At 34.8% G+C, this 27,804-nt stretch overlaps 1 protein-coding gene across 1 annotated transcript; it reads left to right on the top strand.

Annotated features, from left to right (window-relative positions):
- The first annotated feature begins 52 nt into the window (after window positions 1–52).
- On the top strand, window positions 53–27,337 carry LOC135137406 (cubilin-like). Its single transcript, XM_064067038.1, has 53 exons — window positions 53–146; window positions 3,659–3,788; window positions 3,845–4,027; window positions 4,084–4,364; window positions 4,420–4,564; window positions 4,615–4,756; window positions 4,805–4,905; window positions 4,956–5,082; window positions 5,129–5,317; window positions 5,371–5,514; window positions 5,588–5,772; window positions 5,825–5,996; window positions 6,057–6,138; window positions 6,194–6,299; window positions 6,353–6,706; window positions 6,760–6,916; window positions 7,053–7,240; window positions 7,291–7,453; window positions 9,434–9,793; window positions 9,839–10,025; window positions 10,077–10,419; window positions 10,466–10,619; window positions 10,675–10,883; window positions 10,937–11,117; window positions 11,451–11,798; window positions 11,861–12,216; window positions 12,264–12,603; window positions 12,652–13,002; window positions 13,057–13,238; window positions 13,287–13,485; window positions 13,542–13,913; window positions 13,973–14,061; window positions 14,109–14,213; window positions 14,264–14,395; window positions 14,449–14,657; window positions 14,704–14,879; window positions 15,524–15,745; window positions 15,798–15,941; window positions 15,993–16,337; window positions 16,391–16,591; window positions 16,872–17,357; window positions 17,406–17,731; window positions 17,791–17,968; window positions 18,016–18,222; window positions 18,278–18,643; window positions 18,696–18,907; window positions 18,961–19,129; window positions 19,181–19,413; window positions 22,919–22,993; window positions 26,292–26,448; window positions 26,506–26,976; window positions 27,030–27,121; window positions 27,176–27,337. Exons 1-53 carry the CDS (start codon window positions 73–75, stop codon window positions 27,284–27,286), a joined length of 11,211 nt encoding a protein of 3,736 aa, XP_063923108.1. The 5' UTR covers window positions 53–72; the 3' UTR covers window positions 27,287–27,337.
- Window positions 27,338–27,804: the final 467 nt, after the last annotated feature.

Raw genomic sequence — 27,804 nt, forward strand, 5'->3', positions numbered from 1 at the left:
CCACTGTCCACAGTTCAGTTCAATCGTTTACTCTGAGATGTGTTAAGTGAAAAGTAGAAATAGGTTTTAAAAATGACTTTTATTTATATTTTATTATTTTATATGTTGGCAAATATTATATACACAACTAATTCTTATGGAGCGCAGTAAGTACAATTTGATTTTTTCTGAGGCACACAAGATCAAATAATAAGGAAACAAAATATAACGTGGGTTTAAATGAAATAAATTATACAAAATCGTGTGTATAAATTTAAAAAAAAATTAAAACAATTCTATCTATATTGGATTATTATATATAACAATATTTTCGTTTGCATAATTCTGATGAAGATCATTTTTGTTCACCTCATAAATTTTGAGTCTCGATAAAATTTAGAGTCTTCACTTTTCGACAGTTTTCAGGAAATGAATATATAAATGTATTTCCCACGAGAAGTATTTAAAATTTTAGAAATGTCTTAAATACAAAAAGAATTATTTTATTTCGTACAAAATTTGGATTTTTCGTAATACAATGAATGTTACAATAATAGAATCCAGGATATTTCAGCTAACGGTTTACCTCTTTTTTAAACTTTTTAATTTATGAAAATAAATTAGCGAAATTCAAAACACTTCGTTATTATTAATATTACAAAGAAAAATATCAATATATCAATCAATATATCCTATCTTTGTTGTCGGCAGTTCAAATTGATTTTTCAGCGCATATAAAATGAAAGTATATTTATTGTTGTTTAAACTGTTGTATATCTAAGTATACAAAATTTTACAAAATAACTGGTCGAATTTAACAACAATAGCAATAGACTTAAGTAACCAACAGACATGTCTAGAGAGCGGAAAATATGCAGCAAAATTTTGAGAAATATGATCATATGATATGCACCAAATTTATGCAAATATGCAGTAACTTTCTTAATATATGCAGAGATATGCAGTTGCATATGCTCCAAAAATAAAAAAAAAAGCTTAATAAGCGAACTAAATTTATTTATAAAATACAAAAACAGGTTTCCCGAGCTTACGTTTTATTACAAAAAATACATAAATCACATTGCATGGTGTTTAATTACATCTCACTAAACATAAATCACGTTTTTAAAGATAAAATTCTTGTACTAAAAAATAAATATAAACAGAACAAATTAAAAAATAGTAGTAATCCACTATTTAATTACTATTTTTTATTCTGTTGGGCAAAATATATTATTATTATTATTATTACTTTGGTACCAATTTATTTTTAAATATTTTTCGAAATATTGTAACAAAAAGTTTTTCCGGTGATTCTAAAGTACCTATATATATTGGTAAATAGAAAAACTGCGTACTACGTCCAGAGATGTAAAAATACTTACCAATTTAGGGCAGGCGCGACAAAACACAGTTCGTTCTTGAAGAATAAGTTTAGAAAAAGGTTTAATCCATAAATTAATTTGAGTCATCTTCGACATATTGGTATACCTGTATCCCTTTAAATGCTTTCAATACAAACTCACGATGAAATATAATAGTATAACGTCCCTTCGACCACCACTAAACGTACAATTAATACACTTAACTAACGAACACAAATATTGGGAATGAACGGTATTTCCAAAAGTAATTAGGGCGCGAATTTACCTGAGAGGATAGCTTAACACCCAGTGGTGTCTCCAAACTACCATAAAACCCAAACCTTTCATAGTTATTTGAAGCTCAGGACAATATTTGCAATATGATTAATAAAATTTCGTTTTTCTAGATAAATGCCAATAGAATGACAATATTTTTTTTTTCAAATTAACACAAAAATTGATAAAAATGCAAAATATGCACCCGTTCCGTGAAATATGCAGCAGAAGGCAAATATATGCAAATATGCAATTTTTTTATAGCTGTATTCATTTTTAATTAGCATGATTCGTTCACATATTAAATATCAAGACTTATATGCAAAAAATAACGGATATGCAAATTTCATGAAATCCGCTCTCTAGACATGTCCATAGAGGCCAAATATACAAGAGCGTAATACATACAATAAAGCATAAATGCAAGTATAAGTACCGCCACTTATTACTATCGAGTAGACATTTGAAAATGATCTGTTTACATTGAAATATAAAATTATTTTTGGAATTACTAACGACCACATATACGACAAATTTTGTAATAAATCTCAAACCGTAACTAACGGTGATCGATAATTTCAAACAGTAATCATTCAAGTTGATAATTTAATAAGCATGCTACTCGTACGTTTCAAATGAATTTTTACTTTACAAAATTTTGCGATGACGTCATCAAGATCTTTGCAAGAACACGTATATTAACTTGGATTGGTGCAGTATATTACTGATAGTAACAGTATTGTATTCCCAAAATTTCGGTAAAAAGAGTGAGCCGTTTTTGATTTGAAAATAAAATAAATTGATTCATTCATTAATTTTTTTGAACCACCTGCATAAGCAAATGTATGAATGCAATGATAAATCACAAGTATAGAGTGATAATATTTTGCGTAATTCAGATAAGATTTATTCAACAAAAGTTTGAGACATCATGAACTTTTGTGGACGAATTTTGATCAACGATTTACCATAATTACGATAATGTTAAAACATTTGCAAAATTTCAAAGCAGTCAGTTTTGCAGTTCTTGATTTATTCATTCAAAATTTTTTTTTTAGTCAACCTGTATAAGCAATTCTAAAAAACGCAATTATAAGTCCCAAGTATAGACTCATTATATTTTCCACATTTTGAATAAGATTTATTGGGCAAACCTTTGAGATGATGTTGTCAATTTTTTCTGGGGCGGGGGATGAAAATATATACCTTGATTAAAAATTGACCATGCTGACGATAACTTTAAAAGGTCTCAAAAAGATTTCAAAGCATCCTGTTCTGCAGTTCCTTAATCCATGAAATAAAGTGACTCATTCATTAATTTTTTTGAGCTACCCTGTATAAGTAATTTTAAAAACTGTGGGCGCACTGATAAACCACAAGTACAGAGTCATAATATTTTCGCATTTCAGATAAAATTTTGAGATGACGTTATAAATTTTTTGGGAGGGGATAAACGAATAAATTTTGATTAACAAGTTACCATGATCACGATAACCTTAAAACTTTTGCAAAAGAGAGAAGAATCTTGAGCTTTCGGTTTTGCAGTTTCATAGTTAAATTGCAAAATTTTGTTGTACGAATTTGATTTTTTTTCAAAAATCTGGATGTCTAGGGTGAAAACTTGACGCGGATGCATACACCAAAAGTGCAGGAGTATCTTCTTTTATAAAATAAAAAATACTGTTGTAAATTTTGGAAATGACGTCATCCCGTTGGTGGTAAGATGACTGGCCCAATTTTGATTAATGTTTATCATCCACATGATATTCCTAATATACATATAAAATTTGACAACAATCGATCCGGTAGTTTCGGAAATAATCTGTCTAATGAAATCAGGACAGACGGCAGACAGATAGACCGACAGACAGATGAAAATGGAAGACCTATTTCTTCGTAGTATAGTGGCCATGAAAGTCGAGAAAAGATAAAAGTAGGGAGTCTGCCGATGGACCCGATTACAATACTTATTAATAAACAATATTCTACTTACATATTCTGTCTTACTCACAATATTAATTAATCACATCGTGTTTTAGACCAAGGATAGTTGCTCAAAATGGACATTTGATATTTTATGCAGCAGAACATAAAAACATCAGTTTTCAAACTGTAGGAAGAGGTGGAATTCATGTAAATGGCGTAGACCTGTTGAAAACATCCAAGCTCGTAATTTAAATCCAATGACAGCGCCAGCGTTCATTTTAAAACGTATTTAATTTTAGTCTAATTCAGTCTTAGAATCCATTAAAAAATATGAAGCAAGCTCACAAAGATCACTTGCAAAAATTTCTGAATTCGAACAACTCCTCGATGACGGCATCCTGGCAAAAATAAAGACAATACAATGGAGTCCAAACGCGACATCCACTTCTAACCAGTTTCCGCAGGTTCCAGTTAACTCCGGTGTAAGTATACTTCCCAAATTTCATTTTCAATCATAGCAATTAAATTTTAATTATAGTCCGTAGTGCGAAGTGTTAGGAGATTAAATAGAAAAGTAAACAACCTGCAAAAGTCGATACGCCTTTTAACTCTTCTACTGACAACGGATGAGTGTTCTAGTAATCCTTGTAAAAATGGAGCAACTTGCCAAGATTTATTTAACGATTACTTATGTCAGTGTCCAAACGAATGGGAAGGGCCGCTTTGTGATAAAGATGTCAATGAGTGTGCTAGGTTTGTTGGTACTGATTTAGGTTGCCAAAATGGAGCCACCTGCATAAATCGTCCAGGAACTTACGAGTAAATAACTGTTTCTATTCTCTTGAATTTGAATTACTCAAACTAATGCTGTTAGGTGTATGTGCCCTCACGGATGGTTCGGAATTCATTGTACCAGACGGTCAAATGACTGTAAATCAGGATCTAATGTAGAACTCTGTGGACATGGAACTTGTGTAACTCAGTACAATGATGTTGGTTATAAGTGCATTTGTGACCAAGTAAATTATCGTGTTGTTCTTGCGGTTTGGATTCTATACATATGTTGTAGGGTTGGACAACCGATGGTAAAACTCCCGCTTGTAACACGGACGTCAACGAGTGCACAATGAATAAACCTCCATGTTCAGTGAACCCACCGGTACCCTGTATAAATTTACCTGGAACATTCCACTGTGGAAACTGTCCTCAAGGTAAAATCGAATCATAAATGGGAACAAAATTTTAACATAGATTTTCAGGTTACACCGGAAATGGATACTACTGTACCGACCTTGACGAATGTGCAACTTCAAATGGTGGATGTAGTACAAATCCGATGGTACAGTGCATCAATACTCTTGTAAGATTCACATGTCTTCTAATATCATAACACACAAAAATATTCTTCAGGGTTCCAGAAGTTGTGGGAATTGTCCTGCGGGATATACGGGCGACGGTGTCATCTGCTCCTATCAAGGAGTATGCAGTGTTAACAACGGGGGCTGCCATAGTTTGGCCACTTGTCGAAATAACCCAAGTATGTAGGAAAATTTTGCTTTCTTCTTTTGATTTTAGTACTGTAGGAATTAGTTCAACCTTCGTCGAGTGTGTTTGTCCAGCTGGTTACGCTGGTAATGGTATCGGTCCCAACGGATGCGTGCGCTCTTTACTACCCGAGCAAGGCCCCTGCTACCCAAATCCTTGCAGACATGGAATGTGTAGACTTAATGGGACTAGTGATTACGTATGTGAATGTTACAGCAGGTATACCGGTAAGTGAAAATCATACTTGCCGTCGGTATAGCTCTTTACAGAAATTTTACAGGAAGAAACTGTGATTCATTTAGAGATTTATGTGCCACAAATCCTTGTCAAAATGGTGGTACTTGTACGTCAATTCTTGGTATTTCATACAGATGTGTTTGTCCGTCATCTTACACTGGATTTAGATGCGAAACGGAGAGGCAAGGTAAATTTTTAATTTCTTACACACCTCCCTCCTCTGTATTACTTTTATCAAAATTTACGTTTTGCATTTAAAGCTTGTGGTGGTCAACTAACTTCGGAAAACGGTACGTTAGCTTTCCCTTCAGTTCAATTCCAGACATATGGGCATGCGTTAAGTTGCGCGTGGACTATTGAAACTAATGTAACTAAGGTATTGAACGTTACATTTTTAAGCTTCAGTGTGGAAGAATCTCCTGCGTGTAGATACGATTGGCTACAAGTAAATTCTGGAAAATATTTCAAAAATAGACGTAACATTACACAACTTGTAGATTCACGACGGAAAAAACACATTGTCACGATCTATTGGCCGCTTCTGTGGACACAATTTACCAAACGGTGGTACAATTATCACTACACATAATGTAGTTTACCTATGGTTCAGGTCGGACCATTCTGTGGCATCTCGTGGTTTCAACTTGACTTGGACTTCTATAGTACCATGTAAGAAAAACTTTCGAAAAGTTAATTAAATGAATCGTAATAAATGTTTTAAAAATGTAGATTGCGGTGAAGAGTTAAAAGAAGTCACATCTCACGGTAACATTCACTCCCCTGGTTCCCCTGGAAATTATCCCAACAACAGGTAATCGTCTAGTTTATTACATGTTCACAATTTTAAAAACAATATCCACCTTTAGAGATTGTTACTGGCCTCTAGAAGCTCCAGCCGGGAAACGTCTACTGTTCCACTTTTTCTCATTAATGATTGGTAACAGTTCCACCTGTGACAACGACTATCTAGAAGTAAGTTAAAGTCACAATTAGAACAACGCTCTTATTAATGCCTTTTTATTTAGTTTATTTCAGGAACCGAATATAGCGATCCAGTTTTTGCAAAATTCTGCAACACTACACACCCGACTCCGCTGTTTTCGCCAGGAGCTGAAGTGCTGGTGCATTTTCATACGGATGCAAGTCGTACTTACCCAGGATTTCAAATAACATATTCGGTGGTAGAAGGAATGCCAGGTTGTGGTGGCGTTTATACGAGATATCAAGACGAAATTCGTTCGCCATCTTTTAACGGAAACTATCCGAACGATATTCAATGCGAATACAAAATTCAACTTTCTGAAAAGTCACGTATAAAGCTCACGTTTTTGTCGTTCGACCTTGAGGAGGCTGAAGGGTGTCAGTTTGATTATGTTGCTGTATCAGACCCATCAAATATTATCTTCTGTGTTTACTATCAATGTACTTACAGATTTATTCGGGTGGTACTGTCGATGCTCCTCTGATAGGAACGTATTGTGGATCGGAAGTACCTGCACCTTATATTGTAGATAATAATGTTTTATTGATTGTTTTTAAAACTGACTGGGCTACAACTAGTTCTGGATTCGTAATCAGATACGAAACAGGTTTGTAAGAACAGTGATTTAAAACTATTTCTAAGATGTTCGTATGTACACCATGGAGGTCAAGCATAGAAGAATATCTCACTTGCTTGTCAAAATTTAATACGCATTAAAAATTAATTGTCATTAATTATTTCAGTATGTGGTGGTAAGTTTACTGCACCTTCTGGAGTTGTTTCGTCTCCCGGATATCCAAACAAGTATGACCATTCCTTACAATGCATATATGAAATAATACAACCTCTCGGGAGAGTCATTAAACTGAAAATTGAAGATTTAGATTTAGAGAGTAATTCATATCCGGAGTGTGTGTACGACTATCTCGAGGTAAGTTTTTGGACGTTACGTATCTTAGAAACTTTTTAAATCTCAAACAGGTTAGAGACGGACACGATGCAAATTCAACGTTGGTAGGAACATATTGTGAAGAGGTTCCACCACTTATTGTTTCAAGTTATAATTACTTATGGTTAAAATTTGAATCAGATTCTAACAATAACGGTCGAGGATTTAAAGCTAACTATACAACTTCCAATTTAGGTACGTACATACTTATGTCATGTTTAGCTCAAAACTTGTAATATCTAGTTTTAAATGTATCACCTTATTTGAATTGTTACAACACTGAGGAGTGTACTAGTTTAAATGAAATTTCCGTTTCCACATTTTAGATATTTAACGGAAGTGTGAACCGTTTCTTAATAAAATTTACCTTTAATTGGTGGTACCTAACATAAGTTTAAAAAAAATCGATATACAAATCGTCACAATTAATCAAACATTCTTTATCATTCCGCTGGTATTACTGAATTACCGTTAAAACACATGTTTTATTAACTTAATTAATTAAAAATATTAACATTTTTTTGCGAATCTTCATTTTCTTGAACGTGTATATTTTCAAAAAATTAATTTTTGGATTTATCACGTGCTATTTCAGAGAATGTTTTCTTTTATAATGTCATCGAAAACAACACTTCAAAACTTTTTTGTAAAAATAAAACGTATTTTCAAATTTTCGCCATTTTTTTTCTCTTAATTGATTCTTCTAAATGGTCTACCAACAAGATTGAAAGTCATAATTTAAAGTGTGCTAGAAAAAAATATACATGCGACATTAATTTTTACATTTGTTTAATAAAATAAAATTGAAATAATGCTGAATTTTCTATATGTACAATGTACATAGTCTGATGTATTTATCTTTAAATTAATGTTCTCTAATTTCTACACTTCGCAATGTAAAAAATTGAAATAATTCTCTTTGGCCTGGTGCCCTACCGAGAAGCCGTAGGAAACATATTTCTGGTCATTGCATTTATCAGTTTTTAGCAGAAAGGCTGGAAAATCCAAAACAAAGGAATTGGAAGAAAGTAATGAGAATCTTTCGATATGCAAAAGAAATCATAACACTTGGTTTAAACTTAACCCTTAATAACTTTATTCGGAGTTTTTAATACTTTTAAATATTTCTGGTTTTACGTGATTGTTTAAGATTCGACTTTTGTCCCAACACCATAAAATTTACCAGTTTCTTCTGAAACATTTCCGTGACAAACTCCTGACGAATTATTACTAATTTGAGAATTTACAAAATGCCACATTTTTGGTGGTACCTAAAACGTTTTAAAGTTGAATTAAGATGCTTCTTCCTTAGAAGTCCTCGCTGTTGAAGAACCTTATCGATTAATTTTCTTGTTAAAAATCACCTTACTCGGACACAGGTTTTCGTAAATACTGTCTCATTCTCTAATGACGAAAAGTTCTAGAAATTCCCCTAGAATACTCCTCGAATTTTGCCCTGTATTTCTGATTTGCTTTTAATAGAAATTTCGTCTTGTCAGATTCACGTGAAAATGTGAGTTGAAAAGGTTTCCGCATTTTATCAATTCTCCAACTAGTCTACCCACAGTTGTGGCCATAGAGATCTGGACCCCTTTGACATAACAAAGTTTTAGTTATTTTTTGTTAATGTCGTAATGGTAATTTGAATGTATGATCATGATTTGAAAAACGAGAAAGTAAGGTTGAAGTCCGTTTCAATTCTCAACCATCCTACAATTTTAGGAAAGATTTCCTTTAAACTTATTTCTTACATCTGTTCTGAATTATTCCTTGTTTACCAATATAATACTATAGAATCTTTACAAAAATCTGCTTTTTAAATGGTCGAAATTCTCGTTTCCTATTATAATTATCTGAGGCATACTTGAGACCTCGTAGTCTACATTTTTTCTCTAAGCTCTTTCATACTCATGTCTCTTCCATGTTCACTCCCACTTATGATACCATTCTTAAGAATTCTATTTACAACAACATGGCCTATATGTTGTAGATCCTCAGTAATTGATGACAATCAAATGTCTAACTTCTCAAATTTTCAACCAAACTTATGTACTTAGTTTAAATACAATGTCATGTCTCCATTTCCCGAATACTTCGTGTAATGCAAGTCCTCTAAATGTCCCACGTATTTGGTCAGAAAAGAGAAACCAACCAAATACATCTCCATTCTTACAGGATGCGGAGGAATTCTAAAGGAAAAAACTGGCACCTTCTCCACACCAAGTTACCCAGATCTTTATCCAGGAGACCAAACCTGCAAATGGATTATATCAGCTCCTCCGGGAAATATAATTCAGTTAATGTGGATGAATTTTCAACTTGAGAGAAGTCACGAATGTATGTACGACTACGTAGAAGTGTTTGACAACAATACAGAAACCGGAGAAGGCTCTTCCATTGGAAAGTTCTGCGGCCAAACGATTCCAGCGACATTGCTTAGCACCTCCAACTTGGTCACAGTGAACTTTCATTCAGACCCAACACAACATCTGAGTGGTTTCCTAGCAACATACAATATTATTTTGGAAGCTAATGGTAAATATTCTGATGTGTTTAAATAAATCTATTTATTTTGTTTAGTATGTGGGGGAAACTACTTTACGGATGCTGGAACATTGAAATCCCCTGGGTATCCAGAAAACTACCCTTTGAATATGGAATGCACATGGACCATACAAGTTAAACCCGGCCATCAAATTCTATTGAAAGTAATCGATTTTAGCATGGAAAGCTATTCTGTTTGTCGATACGATTGGCTAGAGATAAGGTAATTCTCAGATACTCTTTTCCTTACATAATCCACATTCAAAATTTATAGAAACGGTGGAAGTGCTGTTTCTCCTCTGTTAGGAAAATTCTGTGGAACAAATATTCCCAAGTCAATTCCATCCCATGCCAATAAAGTTTACATCAATTTCCGCTCAGATATGACGAAGTCTGAACGTGGATTTAAAATCAAATGGGAAGCTACAGCAACGGGCTGTGGTGGGTCACTCAGCAGTCCAACGGGTTCCATAATTTCTCCAAACTACCCGGAACCATATTCAGTCCATACAGATTGCATATGGAAAATTGCTGTCAGTACTGGTTCTTTAATTCAGGCCGTCTTTTCAGACTTAGATCTAGAAGAACATTCGGAATGTCAGCTGGACTACGTTGAGGTATATTCATCATTTTTGTTTAACAATTCAAAACTAAAAGCTGTAGATCCTCGACGGTCCATCTCTAAATTCTAAATCGCTGGGAAAATTCTGCACTTCGCATCCATCGTTTATTCGATCTACTGGCAACAGTCTTACGGTGAGATTCAGATCGGATTTAAGTCGAAACGGTAGAGGATTCCAACTTCAGTATACAACAAGTAAGTTAAAATTATGTAAATTCAGTTTGTATTGGGATTTACCACATTTTTATAGTGTGTAATAATACACTGAAAGGCTTCCGAGGCGTTATAGAAAGTCCAAATTTCCCCAATAGCTATCCTGGTTCTATCAACTGTAACTGGGAAATCAAAGTTGCTGAAAGAAATAATATCAACATATCATTCTCTCATTTTGATTTAGAAAGAATTGCCCCAGATCACTCGGCTTATTCTGACAATAAGTGCATTTATGATTATCTAGAGGTATTCGCAGATGTATATTGTGGATCATAAACAATATTTACTTAAAATTTTAGATATTCTATATTGAACCTGTTCAAGAATATGAAGAAGAAGGTCCTTTCCAAAAGTATGGTGTCTACTGCGGTAGTGATGATCCTCCTCTAATTACTTTGAAATCCAATCACGCAAAAATTCATTTTGTTTCTGATAACTTAATAACAGGGAATGGTTTTCGATTAGAATGGCAAATTGAAGGTCTGTATCTAGAGTTTTAACAGAAATAAATACGAAATATTAATTTTTGAAAAGTTAACTAACAATCTACGGGACTGAGGGTAATTTTGTTTTTCATTGTTTAATTTTTGAACATTTTTACTTTCCAAGCGTGGCAGAAGTTTTCTCCTCTCATTCTAAATTTCTCTTGAATTTTATAATGTGACATTATATTTTTGCTGTATTTGTGTTATTGTGTTCCTGATCGTTTTAGAATTGTAGAAAGAATACGTCACCTCAAAAAATTATTTACTTTTTTATATTTATTTACGTTTATTCATTATCTAATTTAAAACTTGTATGCTACCGATACAGGATGTGGTGACATTCTAACTCGACCCAATGGAACAATCAGCTCTCCAAATTATCCCAACGCATATCCACCTTCAGTTGAATGTAACTGGCAGATTCAAGCTGATTTTGGTCAACACATAGAGATCACGTTTCATAAAATCGAGCTTGAAAAAACTTACACATGCCATTTGGATTATATTAATCTATATAACGGTGAAGATGATACTTATCCCATTATCGCTAGCGTTTGTCACCAAGATAAACCGATAACTTTGAGAAGCTCGGGCAATATGATGTATATTAAGTTTAAAGCTGATTCGTCAGTTCAAGGAATAGGATTTATTGCTAACTATACTACAAAAGCTACAAGTAAGTGCTGATTTATTATTTTAAATGTAATCATTTTCAATGCGTATTTTTTTTATTAACAGAATGTGGAGGAAAATATATTGCCGACAAAGCAACTATTATGTCTCCAAATTATCCTCAAAATTACGAAGTTAACGATACATGCAGCTACCAGATTGAAATCGGAGAAGGACACATGATTTCGCTGAAGTTCGAAGATTTCGATCTGTTTACACCAGATGGTGTCAACTGTGAATCAAACAATAACAGTTTCGTGAAGGTGTACGACGGTCCAACAATAGACTATCCTATTTTGGCCAAAATCTGTGGCAAAGATGCTCCTAATCACACTATTATTTCAACTACAAATAAAATGTATGTGGAAATGGTGACACAAACAGATGTAGTAGCTAAAGGCTTCTTAGCAAATTACAAAAGGGTGAGTTAATAAAAACAAAAAATAAAGCCTAATATAGCCAATTTCAGACATGTGGCGCCCGAATTGAAACTGATGGTACTGGATACATACGTCTAAACCCCAACGATTTAGATTACGAAGAATTTAATTGCTCCTGGACTATCGTGTCTAAAGATCCAAGCAAACACGTTTCTTTAACCATCACTCATTTAGACACAATGAGCAGTTATTGCGATGAAAGCTTCAGTGCTCTAAAAATCTACAACGGTGCTTCTTCCGATGCCCCCTTGTTGGGCAGTTACTGTGGAACAAAAAGTCCACCCACTTTAACAACTGACGGTTCGGCAATGCACATAGATATAGAATACAACTCAGTATTGTTTGCAACTTACTCCATTTTCGATAATCGTTGGTATTTAAATATAATAATTTTTTATTCTGATTTGTGTATTTCAGATTGTGGCGGTACTCTAACATCAGTTGAAGGTATTTTTGCGTCTCCCGGTTACCCAAAAAAATATCCAATGGAAACAGAATGCGAGTGGACAATTGATATTCCCGAAGGAAACCACCTATCGGTGACTTTTACATACTTTGAATTATTAGAGTCCGAACATTGTAATACCGACTACTTGGAAGTAAGACAAAGTAATGGAACTGGAAAACTTCTGGGGACATATTGTGGTGATGATCTACCGTTAAATATCACTAATATGGGTAGTTTATGGTTTTTCCTAAAAACCAGCCTTATGGACGGTGATTTATCAGCTATCACCGCTAAAGGATTCCAAGCAGAATATATTCTAAGTAGAACATATTTTTCAACGAAAATTCCAAATGGATATAAACTTTGAATTACAGACCATGAAAATGATCTAACTGGACATTCCGGAAGAATAGTGTCACCACTGTATAATCAGGGTCATCCACTCTATGGTGATTATTCTTGGAGAATAACCGTAAACTACGGAAAACGCATTTTATTAACTTTTAAAGAAATAAATTTAGAAAGCGGTGACAGTATGTGTTTCTCGGCGATCACGGTATAGTTGAAAAATCAACAAATAAAAGAACTAGAATCATATTTTTAGATTTACGATGGCTCCAGCGACACGGACGCTCTTATAAATGAGTTCTGTGGGACGTCGCTACCAAAAGATATTAAATCCACTTCTAATATTTTGTTCATCAAATTTAGAGGTTACAGCACGGCCCGATCCATAACTAGATTCATTCTAGAATGGTTAGAAATCGATGCAATCACTCCTAAAATCGACCAAATCCCTAATGGTAACACTAAGTCCAAATTAATATTCCATATCAATAAATATCTTGATATCTTGTAGTCAAAGGCTGTGGAACCAGCGAACCCGTAAATATAAATGGTTTGAAAAATTTTACGAAAATTACGTCTCCTGGATATCCTAACGGGTACGGAAGAAATCTAAATTGTGAATGGATATTCACTACGATTTCGATGAATCGGCTAGCTATTTATTTAACCGACATGGATTTGCAACCTTCTTATGGCTCTTCCTGCTACGGAGATTACATTGAAGTTTTTGAAAAGAAAACTGCAGACTGGCAGAGTGTTATAAAAACTTGTCACGAAAACGTTACCTCTAGGTCTCTCATCTATACTTCAAATATGATGAAGGTCATTTTTAAAACGGATAACTATGGAAATCGCACTGGATTTGCGGCCTTTGTACGAGAAGGTAATTCATTAACGTAGGTAATTCAATTAAGTATAAATTATGAACTTGAACAATTTTAGCATGCGGCGGTTATTTGACGGAACCTACGAATTACATCGTGTATGACAACAATACAAGGCAGAGTTTAGTTTCGAGATACTCCGCCACGGTAAGATTATTAATTTAATCCATTGTTTATTTTTAAAGAAATTATAGTGTCAATGGAATATCACGGTTGGTGCTGGAAAAACGATAGAGATAGAATTCTTACAATTCGATATATTACACGATAAGGAAAAGGGTTGCAATAACTATCTAATGGTAGGCGGAATATTCTTCATGTATAGACTATTCCAACTTTGGTATTTTAGATCCGTAATGGGATCTTTTCGGATTCTCCGATTTTAGGAGATGGTAAATACTGCGGTGATCAACTTCCCTCAATACTTAAAACAACTGGCAATAATGCGTACATTAAATACCAAGGACAATCTTTGGCAGCCGTAAATTTTAAATAACAGTTATAATTCTGTTTAATTATTAAATTTCCTAACAGAATTTCAAAATGCGTTACCGAGAAGTTTCCTACGCGTGCGGTGGAGAAATAACCTTAAACCAGTTTGAAAATGTTACTGAAATTAGCTCGCCTAATTACCCTCAAATACCTCCTCCGCATATTGAATGTGTTTGGAGGATCATTGGTCCTCCTGGCGAAATAATCCGGATTGATTTTCCGTTTAGATTTGACGTAACCAACGACAAAGAGTAAGTTTTAACAAGTATGAATATTTTGCGGACAGTCGTGTTTTAGATGTAATAAGGAGTATGTGGAAATACGGGATGGTGCTACTATATATTCGAAGTTAATAGGAAAATTCTGTGGCAATAAACCAAATTCCCAGTTCACAACTAACAACATGATGTTTGTAAAATTCTTCACTCAGTTAACTGATCCGAGCAACGGTTTTAAGGCAAAATTAACTCTTGGTAAGAGCGAATAAAATAAGTAGATTAATGGTTTCGATTTTGGTCGCTTTACACCAGTCATTAATTTTTCAAGATATGTATATATATTCACAGGCAATTTCCTCGACTCGTATTCTAATTGTTACAATTTGGATTTTCTTATAAATTTCTCCGTAAGCTGAAATTCTCAACAATTCTTTTTTTTTTTTTTGTCGAATACTTATTACAAATTTAAACAATGCTTTCTATCTCCAATCTTCTATTTTACATATTTTGAGTCAGAGATAATGCTTTCAACTTCAAACTAATTTTAATTCAAATTACCAATGTTACAAAATATTAAACTTACCACTTTGAGTGGCACACTTCTAGGAAGCTAAAGAGCATAGTTTAGTAAAATATGGTAAGAATTTTTTGAAACTTTACTTAGAGTCCACTTTAACTATAGGCTAATTGACAATATATAACAGCATCTGAAATATCAGCAACCATTTTTTAAATTTTACTGAATTTCTTATCTACTGACTCAACTATGGATTGTAATCCTTTCTTCTCCACTGTTTTTAATTTTTGTGACGCTTGAATTCAATACTTAGACCATTATTCTAACATTATTAACTTTTAAATTTAAGACTTCCTTAAAAAAAAATTAACATCGATTTCAGCTTATTGTGGCGGAACTGTCAACGGTAAAATGGGCCAAATTCGATCACCTTACTTCAACAATCCTTCTAAGTATCCCGTCGGCGCAAACTGCACTTGGCACTTAGTGTCACCACCTGATCACAGTATGAATATAAAGTTCAATAAAATCGATTTAGAAGAAAGTTTTGGATGTACAAGTGACCATGTGTGGATTTATGAAGAAAATCAAGTGGACAACACGAGTACGTTTAACAAAGCTGGTACACTCTGAATATATGTATAACAAAATTTTAGAAACTACCCTCGGTAAATTCTGCGGGAAAAAACTTCCGAGTGAACTAAATTCAGCTGGAAACGAAGTGCTCGTTAATTTCCTGACGAACCAAGTAAAAAAAGATTTAAGCGGCTTCTCGTTAAATTTTAACTCAAGCCGAGAAGGTACTTTCATAATCACAGAAAATTTCAAATAGTTGGATCATTTCATTTCAGTTTGTGGTGGTGTCATTGAGGCTGCAGAAGGTACAATTCAATCTCCAGGTTATCCAGCACCTCATGAAACCCTAAGAAGATGCGGTTGGTACGTCAAGGTACCACGTGGTCGACGCGTGACTGTAAATATCGAGGATTTCGGCTTAGACAATCGATTATTAGCTACGTGGATAAATGGATTAGCATTTTATAACGAAAACAGTTTCCGAAGTTTTCTTAAAAAAATTTCTTCGAATAACGAAAAGACTGTCGAGTCTTCGGAAAATCACATGTTTATTTACTATTGGTCTTCAGGGAAAACTGGACGCGGATTTAAATTAAAGTTCTCTTCTAATGAACCTACAAGTATGTGGTAATTTCTATATTTGATCAATATTTTCTAGTTTGTTGAAATATAGGATGCCAAGGTGATCTAAATGAAGACAGTGGTACTATTACTCAGCCAAATATTCCATATCCTTATTTTTGTACTTACATTCGAAATCAACAGTACCAAGGAAAAACTTTTGCGATGACTATTACCACTACTACGAATAATACTAATCCGGGTGGTAAAACAAGCTGTTTCCAATATTTAGCCACGATTAAAGTGGAGTCAGGTATAGTTTTGCTTGCCATCGTCTAACCATTTGTGGGGTCGAGAAGTATTACGAAACAAAAAAAAATGTATCATAAAAAAATTGTCGCACATGCCAAAACAACAAACAAAATGCACTATATTTTGTACGTGGAATTCAAGAGGTTTCAACTGACTCAATAACTCTACACCTAACGGAAAATCGTGTAATTCACTCCACGGCCGAATTTTTGTTATGGCCTTCTCGATGCCAATTTTAAATCATCGCTTGACGTAAAAGATTTTCTTTAACTTTATTTTAGATGAGGCCAAATCACCTCTTCAGACCATACAATGTATTCCTAGTACAACAGTCATCCGATCTCCTTATTCAAACTTAAAACTAACGTTCATGCAAACTACAAGTCGAAGTACTGTCAACTACACAATGTCTTATAACACATACAAATGTGGTGGAGTCATAAGTAGCGAAACGGGGGTTATCAGAAGCCCTGGTTACCCAAACAAGTACTCATCATCGATCGAATGTGCGTGGTTGTTAAAATTACCAGAGGAACAAACTATTCTATTAACATTTGAGAATCTCGATTTGGGGGACAATTGCGCAAAGAGCTATCTGGATATATACAACGGGAATTCGCCGAGCAGTCCGAAGATTGATAGGTACTGCCAAAACAACAAACCTGATTCCATAAGATCAGAATCTAATATTTTATGGATTGAATATAAATATGACCAAGAGTCAAACGGAAAAGGTTTTAGTCTGAAATATGAACCAAAAATACAAGGTAATTTGAACAAATCAAATTCTTAAGTTGTTAAAGTGAATTTTTCAGGATGCGGTGGTTTGTTCCATAGCCAAAATCGAATAATCCAAACTCCCTCTTTCCCTGATGATTACCCTAACAATGCAGAGTGCTTATGGGAACTTAGAAGTGATGAAGGGTACCACATTGGGCTTACGTTTATGACTAGATTTCAAATAGAACAAAGCGACAACTGTGAAAACGATTTTGTTGAAATATGGGATTGGAGAAATGATGAGTGGTTTTCTTTAGGAAAGAAATGCGGCCGAGAAATTCCAGAGTCGATAAACGCTACCTCTAACAGAATGAAGATTTTGTTTAGAAGTAACGAAAGAATTGGCGGTAAAGGTTTTAGAGTGGGTTTAACATCACCTGCTGCCAGCGGAAATTTCTCACTTTCTTATTTATTTCACAGGCGAAGTGGGAATGGAACTGTGGAGGCACTTTCATCGCTGATGCCACTGAACGTTTCATTGTGAGTCCGGGATATCCACTTTTATACAAGAAAAATATGCGGTGTGAATACAACATCTCCTCAAAGAATCCATCCCAGTATGTCAACATAAAGTTTTATCAGTTCCAATTAGAAGGCAGTAAGTGTTTGACGTCAGGAAGAACAATTTTCTTCTTGTATTTTTAGTGGGATCAAATTGCAGATTCGATAATCTAACTATTAACAATTATATTTCTGGCGTAAGATATGTACACATAGCATCCATGTATCGTCAAGTCTTTTGTGGTCAGCGTATTCCCCCAAATATTCGACTGGCTAACAAAATTTACATACTTTTCCAAACAGATGCGTGGGTGCAGAAATCAGGATTCAGATTTTCTTATCAACTTGACAGTAAGTTTAATCATACAATACCAAAATTTCGAACAAGACAACAAATTATGTTTAGCTTGTGGTGGTGAAATTAAATCAGCAAGAGTAATAAATTCACCTCCCATGAATATCGAAAAAACACCTGGTTTATACCATGGGTACTTAAATTGCGTCTGGAACATCACCGCTCCACCAAAAAAGATGATTGTCGTTAATTTCCAAGAGTTCAATTTCGACTACAGACGCAACTGTTATTTCGATAACGTTGAGATTTACGAAGGATCTGCTGTATTAAGATCAAAAAGAATTGCTAATTTATGTGGTAATTTGAATAAAAATCTCCCGAGCATTAAATCAGAAAACAATACAGTACTGATAGTGCTGAAAGCTGATCGTACTGCAAATCATGCTGGTTTTAAGGCTGAAGTTTACTTTGCGGATGGTATGTAAATAAAATATCGTCGTTCGTAGTGGTACTGATTTTGTAATTTCAGGACCTGCGTCTGGATGTGGCGGAAAAATAAAACTTAACGGAAGTGTAGCTGCAACACTGACTGCACCAGATCTATCAGATATGGATTGTTTCTGGACAATTCAGTCAGATATTGGTACCACAATCAAACTTCATTTTGATGAATTCAAATTACCTACTACGTGTGGTTCAAGTAATCATACCTTTAGGAATTGTAGCTGTGGATATTTGGAAGTAAACGATTGGTTCCACGACGTCGTATTTGGTCTATATCATTTTAATTATAGGTTAGAGATGGACACCCATCCGTGGCAGAGATAATTGAAAAATTCTGTGGTCTTACAAGCACAAGTTTTGCAAGAGAACTGTCGAGTACAAGCAACAGCATGGGCATACGACTTTTTACAAGAGGAATTGTAAGGAGAGCTTTTAAAATTACTTTGAAAGCTACACCATGTAAATATTTATCACAACAATGGACATTTCTATTTACGATTCGGTTTTCAGCAATTTGTGGCCCCATTTACTTAAATGCTACAAAAGATATCCAGACCATAGTTTCTCCTGGTTATCCTAATAAATACCCCAGTGATATAAAATGTGCATGGATCATAAAAAATAATAATGGTTATGGAAAATTCGTGGTTCGTTTTGTCGATTTCGACCTGAATGAAGAAAATAATCAACATATTGTGAACAACGTTTGTAACGAAGATAAAGTAGAGATTATAGACGAGACGGTTAGTGCAGCAGAACTAATATTTTCTTTTTTTTTTGTTAACAAATGATACAAATTAATCTAATGTCCCCTAAAATATTTGCGGTGGATGTTAGAACTTAGGAGAAAGACGGCAGATTGTAGAGTAAGCGAAAGAAATTAAGAGTATATATCGGGCAGAGAGCAGTAAAATATGCTGAAATGTTGAACGATAGAGAGGAATGTAAGATATTGTATGAACGCTGAGGAAAACGCATGGATGGAAATAGAAAGAGCAAAATGGGGGTGAGTGAGAAAAAAGAGTTGTGTATGCGTCACAAAGACATAAGAAGCAAGACTATAAGCGAGTATAAAGGAATCTATGTACAATAGGGGTTTTATAAAGATAATGGCAGAGACAATGCAAAGTATAGTAAGTACTCTCAGACTGACTTCGTTTTTATGGTCTACAAACTCAAGTACCGCTAGCATTAGGAGCTCTAATGAAAGTGTAAATATTCGTGGCGTAAATCATCTTTCAAAGCTCGAAATGTAGGGCCGGATCCGCTTTCATTCGCTGAAACTATGGATGTGGACAAAATCGGCCTATTGTAGAGGAACTTAACTCTTCCACAACAAGATACAGACGTAAAAACGAAGTCACTCTGGAACTACCATACCTAGATAGAGAAAGCACAATGCAGAAAATTAATTGCAAGATTTAGGTGTGCAAATAAAGAAAAAAAAAATATAGTTGGGTGAAGGCGGGAGAATATGTAGGGTGTGCGGAGAAGCAAAAGAGACATTAGAACAACACACGTTACACGACTGTGAAGAAATTAAAGAAAAAGAAGAAAGTGTGACCGCTCTGAGCAAGCAACCTCTACATCCGAACCAAGATGTCTACATCCAAGGAAGATCTACGGATACAGCCTTACACACAGTTGTAAACCGTACAGAGTGGACGATGGAGAACAAACTCTCCACCTTAGGAATGTTCTTGGATATTGATGGAGCCTTCGATAAAACGACCTTCAAAAGCATAAAACTAGCCTTAGAAGAGCACAACGTGAGTGACCGGTATGTTGAGGAATACGGAACTACTGATCAATGTAGGTGGCACTGAGATCGAGGCTGTTGTAGACAGGGGATGTCCCCAGGGAGGAGTACTCTCTCCTGTACTGTGGGATACTGTCGTTGATAGCCTGATACGATGCCTCAATGATCTTGGCTACCACACAATTGGATACGCAGATGATCTGTCATTTTGCTAACAGGATAAAACGCAGAAACATTATGTGAAATAATGCAATAGTCGAGAAATGGTGCAGCAGGCATACACTCTCCGTTAATGGAGAGAAGACGAAATTAATCCTGTTTGCTAGGAAAAGAAAAATTGGCACACTACAGATGCCAAAATTATTTAACACAACGCTTCAACTTTTGGACGAAGTCAAATATCTGGGAGTTGTATTGGACTGGCGACTGAATTGGAAGAAGCATGTAGATGATAAAGTGGGAAAAGCACGCTTGGCTCTTTGGCAATGTCGTAGGGTAGTGGGAAGGTCTTGGGGTCTAAACCGCAAGATCGGCCTCTGGATCTACACGGCGATAGTCAGACCGATGCTATGTTACGGAGCTTTAGTTTGGCGTTCCTGAGCCAGACAAAAAACAACAGCCCTGCAACTTGAACACGTTCAGAGAATGGCGTGTCTCAGTGTTACAGGAGCAATGAAAACCACTCCCACGGCGGCTCTGGAGACACTTCTTTGCATAGCACCTCTTAACCTTTACATAGAGGAAGCGGCAATGAGGATGTCTCTAAGACTTCACACTCTGGGAGTATGGAACAAGCAAGGCCGCATAACGAAGCACACTCGCATCTTGACAGAGGCGTTCAACAGAATACCCTTGTTAAGGATGGGTTGTGACCCAATGGGCACAAAATTAATATATGAGAAGACATATAGAATATAAATGAATGATAATTCAAACGGAAGACCGACATCGACATCTATGTCGACGATGGCAAAACAGATAGTTGTTCAGGAGCCGGCATCTACTCCGAACAACTGAACGCACAAATTAGTGTACCTCTCGGCACCCACACGTCTGTCTTACAAATAGAACTGATGGGAATAATGTTGGGAGCTAGAATTATTGCTGAACGTAAAATCGGCAACAAATGAACACGCATACTTACTGATAGCAAGTCTGCACTACTAGCCCTGGACAGCTGCATGGTTCGGTCCGTGCTGGTTTGGGAGTGCAGACAAACGCTAAGGTATGTATCGCAGAGAAGCAGTGTAGAACTTTCTTGGGTCAAAGGACACAGTGGTAACGAAGGAAACGAGAGGGCAGATGAGATGGCGAAGCGAGCATGCCCTTCTGGGGACCCGAACCGGCAATCACTCCTTCGATCGCCCTCTAGAATGAACTTGTAAAGCAATATACCCATAGACGCCATGAGCAAATATGGACAACGATGAGCAGCTGTCGGCAAAGTAGAGCTTGTATAGCGACACCAGACCGTAAGTTGACGAAATTTTATCTCTCACTTTCAAGGGACAAATTGCACAAACTGCTAGGATTCCTCATGGGACATTACCAGTTTAACAAACATCTACATACGATAGGGGTGGTAACAGACCCAATCTGTCGTGGATGCAATGAAGAAGAGGAAACAGCACCTTCTTCGTGAGTGTCCAGCGCTAGCCTCCTACAGGAAATCCATACTAGAGGACAACTGGCCTAGTATGGCAAAAATCAGGTAGTTCCCGCTCTCTGCATTACTCGAGTACATTCAAGCAGTTGGGTGGCTTGACGAGTAGAGGAGCGGGAAAACAAGGTACAATGGGACCAAAGGCGAGGCCTAAATGCCGGCTCGCTTCGGTCAGCACCCAAAATTTAGAATCCAGAATCTAGAGAGTGTGACAGAAATATTGAATGAAAGTGGAAGAGGGAAACGCTGGGTGAAAGAAGTGGAGAGGACCAGTGTAAGGCTTGGACAAAGAGAAATGAAATAAAGGATAAAAAATGTTTATTTGCTCGTATTACTATCAATAAACAAGAAGTTACGTTGTATTTTACATATAGTGGATAAATATTTTTCTAAATCAAGAACAATTTAAGCCCTTAGGGCAAAATAAACTTACTTATGTATAATTTCACTGTATAAAACAGTAAATTCGAGAAAACAACAAATGGATATCTGATTTGATAGCAATATAAATTGAATTTCTTTAGCGATTTATGCAATAAACCAAACAGTTATTAAAGTTTAGATAGAAGATGCGTTTGATATTTAATCAATAACCATGAGAAATGCTGTAATAAAGTACTTTAATTTAGTTTTCTTAGTCTGTAGATCCCGAAAATACAGATCTGCCATTGCCGCGAGACTTATCGAAATGAATGTAGTAGAATTCTGAACACTATAAATTTTGTTGTTAGCCTGCTAGACAGCAATAATCATACACAGTTTTGTTCACATCTAATTCTAAGTACTATAATGTCTTTCCTAAATGTTTATTTATTTTTATTTTCAGAATAATCTACTTTCGGATGGTTTCGGTCCTGGATTTTTGATTTCTGGGAACAGAAGAAAAACTACAGATTTCGCTGTAAGTAAACACCTACCTTTTTATACAATAAACTCGTTAATTAACAATAGTTATTTCTGTATTAAGGGCATAATTAGGGACGTGGTACATACAACGTTTTATTCTATTTCAGTTTCTAAACCATTTTTAACGAAATATTTTTTATTTTCGGCAAGATTTTGTGAATTGTGCCGATGAAAATTTTAATACATAGCTGGCTATTATTTTGATGTTGTTATGGATACCATGTTGATTACTTGATAATTTGTTTTTCAAAATGCAAATTAAAGAAGCGGAAAACGTTTATTCAAAAGAAAGTTTAGAAGGATTTGAAGTCGGTCAGATAATGATTTGATAAAATATTATTTTTCCAACTTAAAAAAAATGCTGAATATCTAAGCTTCTTTGAATAATTAATTGATTAGTGTAAATGAACAATCAATGGTTGCTTAGCAATTTTTGACAGATTTGTGGGATAAACGCCAACTTACGCCCGCATTTGAGTGTTCATAAACAAGATTACGATTCTAAAATAGAATAAATATATTTTTATATCGTAAGTGATACTCGGCGGACGGTGGAATAGGGTATTTTCAAAGCTGGAAACGACTTAAAAATGACAACGCAACTTTCAACGTAGTATACAGGAGCAATAAGAGTCAGTAAAGTTGCATTAACAAGGTTGGAATATATAAAAGATTTATTAATAATATATACATAATATGTCGTCTATAAACCAAGGACGAATATATATATGTACATTATAAAAAATTAACACCAACTTTTAAGACGACGCTGTGATGTTTAAATGCTCGATATAAAGTGTAATAAAGAATAAATCTTCTCTAGTTACTATTCGATGACCAAATGTTTTTGAACGCATGGCCGAATACAGGGTTGCTAAAAAGTATGGAAGCAGTTAAATATCTCGGCAACAGTTAATTAAGACCTGGTTTATAGAAACCGAAGTTAAAGTTAATTCGCGATTAACTTTTAATTGAGGTTCGTTGCTAGGCGACGTGCAGGTTTTAACCAATCACGAGCTCTCATTCCACATTTTAATACAGTGTTAAATTAATCGAGGATTAAATATTTAACTCGCGCTTCTATAAACCGGCCCTAGATCTTCTTGAAATTTGAACAAAAATATTTCCCAACTATGAAAACCCCAATTTACGTACAGAGTCCTTCTGGTTCCAACAAGATGGAGCACCATCTCACTTCGGACGTCAAGTACGGCATACTTAAACGAATAAATGAAACTTTTCCTGGAAAGGGTATAGGACGAAGGGGAACAGTTGAGTGGTCAGCTATGTCACCCGATTTAACCCTCCTTGACTTTTTTCTGTGAGGTTATCTAAAAAATTGAGTTTTTGTTAATAGACCGCAAAGCATCGTAGAACTCCAAGAAAGAATATTAAGTATGATTTCTGATACTATTACTGATTTATTATTGCCAGGAAGTAAATGAAGAACATTTGAACATTTGTTATAACATTATTGTTTTTTAAATTTTAATTTGATCTGTTTTCAATAATGGAATTTTTTAATTAAATTTTTCAATACGCTTCCATTGCTTCTATTTACAATCATTAAATCGGAGTATTATTATTTAAACAACATTTAAATCAATATATTACGCTGTCACCTTTAGTTCAGTTTATGTACCCGGAGTTCTATAATGATTTTGCACTAGTATAATTTTTGAATAAAGTGGCATACACCAGGAGTATGACATGTGACAGTATTGTCAAAGCTAGCTACGATGTTCTGATTTTCAGTATTTTTATTTTCATAATTTATTTTACCATGGGAAAAATGTTGGGAGAAACTAAAATAATGCATGGGTTACATTTCGGAATTCATAAAAAAATGCCCTATTTAAAAACGGAACATTTGACTACTAGTGCAATTTAAACTCAAGTTATCCCTGCATCCCAAAAACAAATGAAGAATAAAATTTGAAAAAATTGCAGATAGTAGAAATTGAGTATTCCTAGGGACAGCTCAAATTTCAAAAAAGATTCAACAAACCGTTCTCGCGATACTCAATTGCTTCCATAATTTTTAGCGACCCTGTATGTAGCTGACATCCCACATTGCACATCATTTTTAAGTATTCAGAAAACATTTCATTAAATTGGCCATAGTTTTTTGTAAACAGTGTGAATTATCTCCATAATAAACTTAAATTTAATCGATGGCAATCCTGAAATTGAGAACTAGACAAAACAGTATGGATTAATTTATAAAACATATACACGTATCGCTACGTTTTATTCTATCACAAAAGCAACACCAGCTTGATGACATTATTTCTGTTGAACACCCATTAAATCGAAAAAAAACCAATTAATCCTATGTCCCAGACTAGTATAAATTTACGTTCTCAATAAAAGAGTACCTATTCATGTTGGAAGAATATCAGTAACATTTTGCAAACAAAAGCTACCCCTTTATGTACCATTAATTCATGATGGCGAAGGAAACTTCTTCAACAATCATGGCAAATTTTTCCTAGTCGAGAAACTTCTAGAATTTCCGCCATACATATATCTGTTTTTGGAATCGACCCGTATTCTATGGATTTTTAGTTTGAGAAAAGAATTGACTGAAACCGTATGAGATAGGTCTAGAAATTGTTACAGGAAGAAAAATTTATTTTATAAAATTTTGAGTGCTTCTGTGGCCTATCTAAAGACTTATCAGCAAAAACGCGACAAAGAGACATGAAAAGTCACAGAAGCTAAGCTATGTTTCACTCGTTCCGTTTTCAAAGAAGTTCGTGAGAAAATGGATTAGAATATAAGATTGATACATAGAAACTACTCGTTTTTATGATGATTTTCTGAAAATACAACTGGAATAGAAATGGATATGGAAAGATTTGCGACTTTAAAGAATAGATAACTGCTAAAAAAGTCATCTTCTCGTAAACGAAAACGATTTCGTCGGCCTTAATAGATTTATCAACCCGAAATCACGGCGAACCAGTTTGGGCAATAGTTAGAGAAAAACAGAAAGCAAAGAAACAGACGGCTTTGACAGGACATACCGAAAGACATGGACCAATACTACAAAATTCGACTGTTTTGGAGTTTCTCGAAAAACTAGCAAGAAAATTGTTAGTGTATTCGATTGAATTTTAAAAATCATTTTATTAATTGCGTTACATGCTGAGTTATTTGAAGCGTCCGAGAATTTCTTGATTTTGATTTGTCACATCAGCTTATAAAATCCATAAACACTTTACACATTTCCGATCTCTACTTTCATCCAAAAATTCTTAAAATGTATATTTTGGTTTATAATGTTCCAGAGATATTCCTTAATGACAGGCACTCATCAGTTTTGCGGTAAATCCGACGGACCGTTTGACTACTACTCAAACTTAAATACTATAGTAATCAAGTTCTCAAGTGGTAACAATGACCGAAACCGCGGCAAAGGATTCAAAGCAGAGTATCACACAATAGGTAAGTAAATATAGAACACTGCAATAAGTGGTCCACAATGGTGTTATTGTTAAATAGGTTGCAACAGAAACTACACCTCCTTACAAGGACGTGTTGTCAACACCATTACGAATGAGTGTTTTCAAACAATTACCGTACCTAAGAACTACACAATTTCGGCTTATTTCCAGCAGTTTGTGATGTACCATTTGAACGACTGCGAAAAGGTTGGTGTAGAAATACGCGATGGAGGAAACCAATCTGCTACTCTGTTGCAAAAAGTTTGCGGTTACGCGTTACCAAATCCAATTTTCTCAACGACGAATAAGTTGTGGTTACATTCTTGGAATCAAATGGGCGACAGGTGGCCAGCAAGCTACGATTTTGTTTATACATCGTCGGATCAAGGAAAGGGGTGTGGTGGTACTTTGTACAACTACAAGGGATCATTTACTAGTCCTTTATATCCTCTGGGCTATAAAAATAGCACTCCATGCGAATGGAATATCCGAGTTCCTGTCGGCATGAGGGTGGCTATTAAATTTTCTGGTAATTACATTACTAATACGTGTGTATTTTCACAAGCTCACCCTGCATTGTAGTTTTTGACGTTCGAGGCGAATGTGACCACAATTATGTAAAAGTGACCACATATGAGAAAGAAGACGGAAATGAACACCGATTTTGTAAAAATGTGATTAAATTCTTTATCCTTGAGTTAATTTAGTAATATTTTTTTTAATTTTAGGAAAACCCAGCTGTTCTTTACTCAAATTCACACATTTTAGTAAAATACCAATCTTCTATTAATAATGATGGAGCTGGATGGCAAGCTTCGTTTGAAGCCGTGAGTCAGTGAAATATCGTCATTTATGTATGAGAATATTAATAAAAAGAGATATATCCTCCATTACAGATTCCTTTATTACTTTATTTTTCACCTGTTCAGTGTGAACAACTCAAAAAATGTACTAAAACAACAAAGTTAAATTAAAACCTACAGATCTGACATTAAAAAACTAAAAATTACTGAATTATTTTTCACAAAATGTTGATGAAGTTTTGAATATAGGACCAAATAATATCACATCACGGTGCGTTAAATGTTACTTTTTTACTTACCTATTACTAAAATGTTATCCACTGTTTCTGCTGAAATTGTTTTGACTATTTCCCTCATATTATTTTACGACAATAAGAAGCCTTCAATTTTTAAAAATCAACCAATTAGTGTCGAATTAGACGGTAATTTTCCACTAGGGCAATTACCAATAATTTGCACTAGTGCATTTTTGATAATAATTTTTCTTACTGAAGAAATTGTAATTTATTTATAATAATTATTGATTGACAAAATTCTTATATGCAAATTTAGAT

Source organism: Zophobas morio, unplaced genomic scaffold (assembly GCF_036711695.1).
Source record: "Zophobas morio isolate AGI-343-1 ecotype UQ-CSIRO unplaced genomic scaffold, CSIRO_AGI_Zmor_V1 ptg000029l, whole genome shotgun sequence".
NCBI lineage: Eukaryota > Metazoa > Arthropoda > Insecta > Coleoptera > Tenebrionidae > Zophobas > Zophobas morio.

Coding starts and splice junctions, on each gene's coding strand:
- LOC135137406 (XM_064067038.1), top strand. CDS start 73: ATGACTTTTATTTATATTTTATTATTTTATATGTTGGCAAATATTATA. Junction 10,620..10,674: donor CCAACTTCAGTATACAACAA/GTAAGTTAAAAT, acceptor ACATTTTTATAG/TGTGTAATAATACACTGAAA. Junction 13,914..13,972: donor TGCGGCCTTTGTACGAGAAG/GTAATTCATTAA, acceptor GAACAATTTTAG/CATGCGGCGGTTATTTGACG.